The following is a 10,317-nucleotide window of genomic DNA, read 5'->3' as shown; positions in this document are numbered from 1 at the left end:
TGAGGCGTCCGTGAGGACCCGACCGGGGCGGCGCGTAGGGACCCCCACAGGGATAAAGACTGCGGGGACTCGGGTGCCCGCCAGGCAGGCGCCGCCCGGGGGCCTCGGAAACGCCTGACCCCGAGCGCGGGGCTGCGGGGCCGGCCGGGCCTCAGCCCCCCAGGCGGAACCAATTATGACGGCGACCAGGTTTCCCGCCGGCGCTACACGGTGCCACACGGGAGGGGCGGCGCGCGCCGGCGTGACGCGGCCGCGCGGGATGGGCAGGGCCGACGCCGAGGCGGCGACGGCGGCGAGCGCTGGACGAGGCTGGGACGCGGGGGCCCTCACGCCCGACCACCATGAGCACCAAGCAGGTCACTTGCAGGTCAGTGCGCGGCGCCGGGGGCGGCCGGGCCCCTTGGCTTCCCCTCGCCCGCTCGGCACAGCCCCCCGCTCCGCGCCGGGCCTTGGGCGGCCTTGGGCAGCCAGCGCACCCCGCTTCCCCGCCAGGGAAACTGAGGCTGGAGCGGATTCTCGCCAAGTTGCCCAGCGGGTCGCGGCGCGCTGCGGCGGGACCCGGGCGGCCGGCCTGCGAGGGGCGGCGTGTTGGGGCGGAGATCCGCGGGCGGCGCGGGCGCGGGGGCCTGGGGGCCGGGGGGCCGGCGGGGCGTGCGCGGCGCTGGGGCCCGCGGCGGGGGCGGGGGCGGGGCGCGGGGGCGGGGCTCCGGGGCTTGGAGTTCAGCGGGAAGGGGAGATGGGGGCCGGGGAAGGGGAAGCTCAGTGGCCGTTTGCAGACGGGGACGCCGCGCAGGGAGTGGTCGTCGACCGATGACCAAGGGCCCCGAAGGAGCTGGGGCCCGAGGTGGGCTTGTTCCCCGGGAGGTTTTGGAACTCCGGTGCCGCCTGCTCGTGCGGGGAGTCGGCAAGCGAGGATTCGGTGCGGGAGATGATCATGGCGGGTGGCGTTCGTTGCGAGCCTGTTTCTAGGTGCTCGGTACGCGTTGTCGCCGCACTTGGCACGGCTGTCCGGGCAGATAGGATGCCCCTTTACAGTGCAGGACGTCCAGACGGAAAGAAATTAAGCGATACTCTTAGCGAGACAGCCATTGACGAGGAGAAATACCGCGACGACGGATGCAGGCGGTAGAAAATCCAGAGCCGGAGGCCGCACCGTGACTGCTGCGAGGCAATAAGAGCCTGGTTGTGTAACACCCTCGTCCCTCGCGAACCTGTGGCTCCTCCCTACTGGGTTCCTAGTCTTACGGAACTGATGCTACTTGGAGAGTACACGTTTTATTTTAATAATTAATCGGTTTCGGTAAAACCTGTGTGGGAAACATTGCCCCTCCCCCCCCCCAAACCCCAGTCGTATGGTTTGATTATGTAATAAACAGTTTATCATCTATGTGGTTACTTCTCTTGATTAGCATGAATAATTGAGAAGGGACTATGTAGAAAGTTCTCTGTTAGTATTAGCATATATTAACTGTTCAGTTTATCCAAAGCCCTGGTGGCCTATAGGAAGCAGTTGTCAGGAATTTGCACTTAGTGTCTATAGAAAGTAATTTCACTAGGTTTTTTTTTTTTAATACTTTATTTAGGGGGGGGTTGAAAATTTTTAAAAAATTATTTGTTCATGAGAGACACACACAGAGGCAGAGACACAGGCAGAGGGAAGAAGCAGGCTCCATGCAGGGAGCCCGATGTGGGACTCGATCCCGGGTCTCCAGGATCATGCCCTGAGCCGACGGCAGCGCAACCGCTGAGCCACCCAGGGATCCCCCTCACTAGGTTATTTTTGTGCTAGAAGATCTTTTGTGAAGACCTACGTGTGATCTTTGTGTGTGTGTGTGTGATCATTTTTATTTGTATGAAGCAAGTGTTCTGAGTAATTGTATAGTAAATTCTGGTTACTCCTCTTAAAATGTGTCCACAAAAGAAGAGCACACATTTTGGTGATGCTTTATAAGTGAATCTCAACTCTTGTGTGCTATCTAGTTTTACAGACAATAAATCTTATGTTCAGAAGGACTTGAGACTTCATATCTAAATGCAGAAACAAAAACTTAAATCAGGATCATTTTGGCTTTCTCTTTCTGCATTGGGAGATGGCGTAACCTGAAGACTTTTAAATCAGTGGTTCCCAAAAAGGGGGACTCCTGCAGGATGTTGTTGCACATAAAGTCAAGATTGGGTTGGAATGTTGCAAAGGGATCATTACTTCTGTTTAAGTACTGTTGTTTGGTGGGGCCCGTACAATGTACTGAGTGCTCCAGCCATTTCAGGTGTAACCCAGTAATCCTCACTGTTCCACAGATTGTGAAACTGAGGCTCAGCACTGAAGTGATTGCTCCAGGTCATTCAGCTTCTAAGTGGCCAACGTGTGGCATCAGTGTCTATACTTTGACTGGATGGCCTCCAAATAAACTTGGGAGTTGCCAAAGTTTCTTCACTGCAGGAATTTTTAAAGCTCTTCACATGTGCATATGAAAGGAAAATGTGTGCAAAACCATAGAAAGTAAAAGAAGTTTACTTGCAAAAGGGTGTGAAGGAGTCAAATTTCACAAGGATTGCCTCACTAAATAAAAAACAGAACACTTTTTTTTTTTTTTTTTTTTAAGACTGATTTATTTGAAAGAGAGTACCCATGTGCACAAGCTGGGGCAAGGGCTGAGGGAGAGAATCTGGAGCAGACTCCTTGCTGAGATCCAACATGGCGCTGGATCCCTGGATGCCGCGATCACGACCTGAGCTGAAAAACACTTTTTTTTTTTTTTTTTTAAGATTTTACTTACTTATTCATGAGAGACAGAGAGAGAGGCAGAGACATAGGCAGAGAGAGAAGCAGGCTCCATGCAGGGAGCCTGATATGGAACTTGATCCCGGGATTCCAGGATCCCACTGTGGGCCAGAGGCAGGTGCTCAACGCTGAGCCACCCAGGCGTCCCCACAGAACACATTTAAATGAAAAAAACAGCAATATTACCTAGAATATCAAGTTTATATTAGTATTTCATGGTGGAAAAGCTTCTCACTCTATGATCTTTTTCACTAAAGTCTTATCTCCAGACATTGATAACTCAAAGGAAATGTTCAAGATACAGTTTATTTTGGGGACTGGATTTTAATGGGGTGCTCAGATGTTTCTGATTTATCTGAGGGTGCAGTGTTTTTTGCTTTGTTTTCCTGGCTGCGGGATGTGATGTACATACTTAATATTAATAGCAGCACAAAATGTTATAGTTTTGCTTCTATTCTGATACACAGATGTCTCTCCAATAGTTAGATATGAAACGCTAGGTTTTGCAAGTTTAATGACAAAGACATTTCATATGTTTATTGCGTGGAATGGCAAGAGTGGCTGCTTACACAGTTGTGCTGTCAGTCTGTTCTCTCGATTTCTCAGCATGTCATTCTAACCCAGATCTCAAGTTGGCGATTATTTTTTGCTGGTTCTTCTTGCTGACTACTTCCCCGAGTCTTCCAATCTGTTTTCAAAGCCCTGATGCAGGCCTTTATGATAGCTTAGTAACACTTTCTTTTCTTCCTCTTGTGCTAGAGGTCCTTTTGTCTTATCATCACTAGGTGAAGATGTAGGATTTGTTTCCTTAGGAGCATCAAGCTTAGAGCTTTTAATTCTTTGGAAGTCACAAGACATAAAGGACCCTATCAGCTAGTAAGTGGTAGAAGAGCTTGAGTTCTGGAGTTGGGCAGTTCTGGATTCTGATCCTGGTACCACCTGTGCCACAACTTCCTCATCTGTAAAATGAACAAGGTAATACCTAACGAGCAGGGTTGGTTAACCGATTAGACAGTAACAACAGATGAGCATACTTTTGGTGTAGTAGGCTAAGCACTTGCATGCATTGTCTCAGCCAAACTTTAGAGTAGTCTGTGACAGCAGTCTATGAAGTACAATTATTATATTATGGATGGGAAAATTGAAAATTTAAATAACTTGCTTGAGGTCACATAGCAAGTTCTCTGATTTCAGAGTGTTAACCACTACACTGTACCTCAGCCTTACCTCTCATATTTATTTCAGGTCTACCACTGGGCCCAGCATTAACCCTTTTCCCCCTCAGTAGATCTGCATGCAGTACAGCCATAGAATTTAAGTCTGAAAATATGTAAAGAAAAGTGACACTGAGAATGAGAATGCAAATTACCCATATAGTCAGATACAATTTGCAGAAGCGTTTTTGCTAGAGTTAAGCACTGTTGAAAGGTGTGTAAGAAACTAGATTGATTTTGTTTGACTCAGCCCTCAGCTGCAGTTTGAGCTGCTAGTGGTTCTGTGGCTTAAAGTGAACCCAGTGTCCTTTGCAACATATAATAGCCACACTGTCTGAAACGGCCCTTTGGGGTCACCCAGTATAACACACCCTTTTGGAATGTCCCCCAGAAATCTTCCTACTCTGCAATACACTTCCCCTCATACTACCTGCCCCCCACTCCCCACCCCAATTCATGTCTCTGTCTTCTAGAAAGATATAAGGGATGGCTTGACCATCAGGAAGATTGAGCTGTTAAGAAGTTCATTACAGGGTACAATATGAAATAGGCCTGGATTAAGCTTAATATAACATAGATGGGGAGGGATAGCTCTAAGCAGTTGACAAGCTGCCCCAAAGGACAAGCAGGATATGTTCAAGCTAGTTTTGTGTTTGTCACTGGGGAGTGGAAATGATGACATATGCTACAAAAATAGGACTGGGCTGGCTTCATCTCTTACATAACGCTTGTTTCATGCTCCCCTTTCTTGAAGGCACTGATGGTGGTCTAGAGGTTATTTTTGAAGCTGTTTAAATCTCAGCTTAATCACTTACAGAAGTGATTAATCACTTGCATGAAGTCACCAGTTTATAGGTGACAAAACTAACTAGAAGCTCTAGTTGATGGTTATATATTTGTTTTCTTTTCTTTTATATATATATATATATTTGTTTTCTTAATGAGAAAGATAGTAGAGTTTGAAAGGCAGGTTGTCTGAAAAGGACTTCTGGGAGGCCGTAGAATTATAACAGGCACCCTTGTAGGATCACCGCTAAGAATCTGTCCTCTTTCATGCCTGGTTAACAAATAGTATTTGGTAAAGAACCTCTAGTTGTCTCCTACCTCCACTCACCCCCCCCCCCCTTTTTAAGGAACTCTTCTTGTTTAGTTTCCCTAAAATAAACTATAATGAAGTATTTATTAGATCTTACTTTTGTGGAGCTGTTCATATAGCCACTTTGAGCCTGTTCTCTTCCAGTATTTATAAGTTTACTAATCCTGATCCCTCTTTGTCATTCAGAGTTGGCTCTTGGTGCTGAATTTTTTTTAACTTCTATAGCTTCACAAATTGCCATATTTAAGGACTACTGAAATAATGCAGTTTTATAGCATTTCTCAAAAGAATTGTTAAACTCTTTAAAGTGTAATGTACTTTTGTGTCCAGGTTCCACAAGACCACCCCTCCATCCAGAGATTGGCTAGAAAGACTCCACAGGACTCAGCACATATAATTGTACTGAACGCTTAGATTTACTACAGTGATATCGCAAGAAGTCAGGGCTAGATCATATGGGAAAAAGGCACAGGTAGCAAGCATCTGGAGGAACCTGTGCTCAAACATCCTGCCTTCACTCCTTCCCATAAAAGGTCACCCAACATACTCTTCCCCCAACAACAAAAATGCAGCAACATGTGCAGAGATTCAGTGCCTAGGCTGGTCACTCTCTGCCTAGGATCTACCAAAATTCCAGATTCCCAGAAGGAAAGCAGATGTTCAGCATAAACCACATTGTAGAGTTTAAGCACAGTGAGCCATTCTTATCACTTAGGGAAATTTTCTAACCATGTAGCAGACATTTTACCAGTCAAGTTGCAGATACTAGGCAGAGGCCAGTTTGTAAATAGGCTTTTCTAAGGATAGCAGGCTCAGACCTGCTGGTTAACTCTTTCCTGTGCACTAAAGTCGGTACTGTGAATAAAAAATCCTTTTGATATAGGCCTTATTTTTTTAAGTTCCTTTCTAATAAAAAAATACTCTTTTGTATAATTTGTCAGGTTCTATGCTGTGTGGTTTTTTTTTTTTTTTTTTTTCCAAGTTCACCTGCAGCTGCCTTAAAACAAGTTACTGTATAGCCTCTGATCTCGTGGAAGACCCTGACGGAGTGTTGCTGAGAAAAACCTAGCTGATCACCTAGGAAGAACGCCATGGGATGGCACCTCTGTATAGTCACTAAGTTGCAGGGTCCTGTTCTCATCTTTGTAGGTTCAGAAATTTGATTCTCTTAATGTACTTAGAGGTGGCTCTGCTAGCTTAACTCAAGAGAAACCTAAAAACTAGATACCCTTTTCTAATTTTCCTTAGAGAAAAGAAACTGTTAGGTGGACCTTGTCAATACTTTCTCTGCTTTTGGGCAGATGAACAGGTGAGGAAAATTGGAATTATGTTTAATGAGTAAGGAGGGTTTGAAGGTCTTCAAATCTTGTGGCCTCCAGCTGAGGCAGCCTCCAGGGCCATCACAGAAGCTGATGTGCAGCATGAATTGTCATTTGTGTTCTCTGGCATCCTTCCTCTGGAAAGGGCAGTCTGGGCCTCTTGAGCCTTTCTGACTTACCTTAGAGACCATTGCCTGCCTTCTGTTGCCAAGCCTATTTCCAATTCCAGGCAGAGCCATGTAATTGGTTAGGTTTAGGCTTTCTATGTTCATTTGCATTTAGTTATGTTCCAGATATGCCTTTCTGAAGTTGTTCCCAGGTTTCTTCATTAGAGACCAGATGTTCCCAACTGTGTGTTTAAGAGCACTAGCCCTCTTGGGTCAAAGGCCTCCAACTGGGAAGCACCATAGTGTATGGCTGCCACTAGTCAGTCTTCTGCATTGAAGAAGGGAAAGTGCACAGTAGCCTGGAGGGTGAGAAGTCTGGTCCATGAAGGAAGGCGGCTTATAACAGTTCAGTGCAGTGAAAGATGGGGTACAGTGTTTTGACAGGAGCCACACTAAGGGCAAAGGCAGAGTGACAGGGAAGTCAGCTGTGGTGGGAGAAGCTCAGAGCTATCTGGGAAGACCAGAGTTGGGGTCCCTTCCCTAGCAGTTTGACCTTCTGTATGTAAGTCATCTCTCCTCTTTGAGCCTCAGCCTGGGACGTCTTGAGAGTTCATTCTGCCCTTTAGTTTATTTCTGTATATGTTTGAAATTTTCCATAAAAGTCTTTTGAAAATAAGTTAAAACATGGGTTCATAGATAAAGCTCCTTTACAAAGCCACCTCCTAACAGTCTCCTCCCCTTCATTTTCAGCCCTCTCCAAATCTGTCTTCCACCCTGCAACTCAAGTGGCTTTTTCTGAAAAAAGCCTGGGGAAGGGTATGTGTAATAACCATGTAGGCATGCATCAGAAATAGTGCATGTTCAGTACCAGGCCAATGCAATATAGCAAATTTTGCAATAAAGTGAATCAAATGAACTTTTTGGTTTCCCAGTGCCTTATAAAAGTTATGTTTATACTGTAGTCTGTTAAGTGTGCAATAGCATTATATCTAAAACCATGCACATAACTTAATTTGAAAATACTTTCTTGCTAAATTCTAACCATCATCTGAGCATTCAGCAAGTTGTAATCTTTTTGCTAGTGGACAGTGTTGCCTCAATGCTGATGACTACTGACTGATCGCCATAGTAGTTGCTGAAGGCTGGCGTGGCTGCAGCAGTTTCTTAAAAGAAGACAACGAGGTCTGCCACACTGACCTCTTTTTCATAAACAATTTTTCTGTAGCATGTGATGCTGTTTGATAGCATTTCACCTGCAGTAGAACTTCTTTAAAAATTGGAGTCCATCCTCTCAAACTCTGCTACTTTATCAACTAACTTTATGTCATATTGTAAATCTTTTTTGTCATTTCAGCAGTTTTTAAGCATCTTCACCAAGGAGATGTCACAAAACCACTTTCTTTGCTCATCCATAAGAAGCAACTCCTCATCCATTCTAGTTTTATCATGAGGTCACAGCAGTTCAGTCACGTCTTCATGGTCTACCTCTGATTATAGGTCTTTTGCTCTTGTCACGTCTGCAGTTGTTCCCTCCAGGGAAGTCCTGAGCCCCTTGAAGTTCTCCGTGAGAGTCAGAATCAGCTTCTTCCAGATTCCTATTAATGTTGATACTTTGACTTCTCATAAATCACAAATGTTGTTAATGGAATCTAGAATGGGGCATCATTACTGGAAGGTTCTCAATGGACTCTGCTCAGATTCATCAGAGGAGTCACTGTCTATGGCAGATGGCCGTTACAGATTTACATAATGTATTTCTTAGAATTGAAAGTTGAAATCACTCCCTGACCCCTGGGCTGCAGAATGGATGTTGTAGCAGGCATGAAAACAACATTAATCTTACACATCTCCCACTAAAATTCTTGGGTGACCAGGTTCTTTGTCAGTAAGCAATAGTATTTTGAAAGGAATTGTTTTTTTCTGAGCAGTAGGTCTCAACAATAGACTGAAACCATAGACCACATAGTAAACAGATGTGTTGTCATTCGGGCTTTGCTGTTTCATTTATAGAGCACAGGCAGAGGAGATTTAGCATAATTCCTAAGGGCACTGGGACTTTCAAATAGTAAATTGAGCACTGGCTTCAACTTAAAGTCACCAGCTGTATTAGGTTCTAACAAGAGTCAGCCTGTCCTTTGAAGCTTTGAAGCTAGGCATTGACTTCTCTTCTGTAGCTATGAAAGTCCTAGATGTCGTCGTCTTCCAACAGAAGGCTGGCTGTTTCATCTGCATTGGAAGTAGTATAGACACCTTCATTTAATGATCTCAGCTAGATCTGGATGATTTGCTGCAGCTTCTATATCAGCACTTGGTACTTCGCTTTGCACTTTTATGTTATGAAGATGGCTTCTTCCTTAACCCTCATGAACCATGTCTACTAGCTTCAGACTTCTTTTCTGCAGCTTGCTCACCTGTCTCAGTCTTTACAGAATTAAAGAGAGTTTGGACCTTGCTCTCCATTAGGCTTTGGCGTTAAGTGCTGGTGGGTGGTGGTGTCTTCTCTCCAGACCACTAAAACCTTCTCCAAATTAGCATTTAGGTTGTCACACTTTTCTTTTTTTTTTTTTAAAGATTTTATTTATTTATTCATGAGACACACACACACACACACACACACACAGAGGCAGAGACACAGGCAGAGGGAGAAGCAGGCTCCATGCTGGAAACCTGATGTGGGACTCCATCCCAGGTCTCCAGGATCACACCCTGGGCTGAAGGCAGCGCTAAATTGCTGAGCCACCCAGGCTGCCCAGGTTGTCACACTTTCTTATCATTTGTATTTTCACTGAAGTAGCACTTTTAATTTCCTTCAAGAACTTTTCCTTTGCATCCACCACTTGGCTAACTGTTTGGTGCAAGAGGCTTAGCTTTTGGTCTCAGTTTTTGACATACCTTCCTCACTAATATGAATCATACATACTTGGCTTTTAATGTAAAGTGAGAGACGTGTGACTCTTTGTTTCACTCAAACAGTTAGAGGCCACTGTAGGATTATTGGCCTGATTTCAATATTGTGTGTCAGGGAATGGGGAGCCACCCAAGGAGAGGGAGAGAGTGGTGTAGCAGTCAGAACACATACATTTATTGATTAAATTCTCCATCTTATATGGACATGGTTCATGGTACCCCAAAACAATTACAATAGTAACATCAAAGATAATGGATTACAGATCACCATAACAAATATAATAATAATGAAAAAGCTTAAAGTATTGCAAGAATTACCAAAATGTGACACAGAGACATGTGTGTAAACATGTGTGTTGCAACAAACCTTCAGTTTATAAAATGCAGTATCTGTAAAGCACAATAAATAAAGCTTGTGGACAGTTTTCTGTACGACAGGATGCTTAGAACCTTTCCTCTGCTACTGTCTGTGTAAATCTCTGAGAAGATTAGACTGTGCCATTTCCTAAGTTGACTTGACTCCAGGCCCTTTTGTTATCTCTCATTTTCAGATGCACTCATCAGTATTTCCCCTGACACCAGGGTAACTTGAAGCACAATTAAATGATATTCCAGCCTTGTCTCTCGACAGGCCTGTTTGCAGCCCCTCACAGCCTCCCTTCTGTGCATTTTTCTTGCTATCTTCTCTTTCCTCTCTCCCATTGGTACCCCCACTACTTTGCAGACTGTGCTTCAGCCTGACATCCTCTGGGATGTTGCCCTGTCTCAGTTCATGGTATGTGTTTCCTCAGCAATCTGCATGCTTTGTGATAAGGCACAGGTCACTTTTGTAACTGTCAGCTTAATTGTCATTGTGCTTTACTGCACCTTAATAACAGCCGAACTTTTGGGG

At 44.9% G+C, this 10,317-nt stretch overlaps 1 protein-coding gene across 3 annotated transcripts in view; it reads left to right on the top strand.

Annotated features, from left to right (window-relative positions):
- Positions 1-217: 217 nt before the first annotated feature.
- The window catches only part of MKRN2 (makorin ring finger protein 2), a 29,878-nt gene continuing 19,778 nt past the window's right edge, over positions 218-10,317 (top strand). Inside the window, exons 1-2 of one of the 3 annotated variants that reach the window (XM_038565612.1) lie at positions 230-367; positions 1,036-1,266. In XM_038565612.1, coding sequence (XP_038421540.1) covers positions 1,253-1,266 — 14 coding nt within the window. In that variant the 5' untranslated portion in view covers positions 230-367; positions 1,036-1,252. Of the gene's footprint in view, positions 368-1,035; positions 1,267-7,310; positions 7,335-10,317 lie in introns of those variants that run through there. The other 2 variants (XM_038565611.1, XM_038565613.1) reach the window with 2 other exon arrangements.

This window comes from Canis lupus, chromosome 20 (genome assembly GCF_011100685.1).
Source record: "Canis lupus familiaris isolate Mischka breed German Shepherd chromosome 20, alternate assembly UU_Cfam_GSD_1.0, whole genome shotgun sequence".
Taxonomy (NCBI): Eukaryota; Metazoa; Chordata; class Mammalia; order Carnivora; family Canidae; genus Canis; species Canis lupus.
The sequence above is the reverse complement of the archived record's forward strand: the minus strand, read 5'-3'. Positions and strand labels throughout refer to the sequence as shown.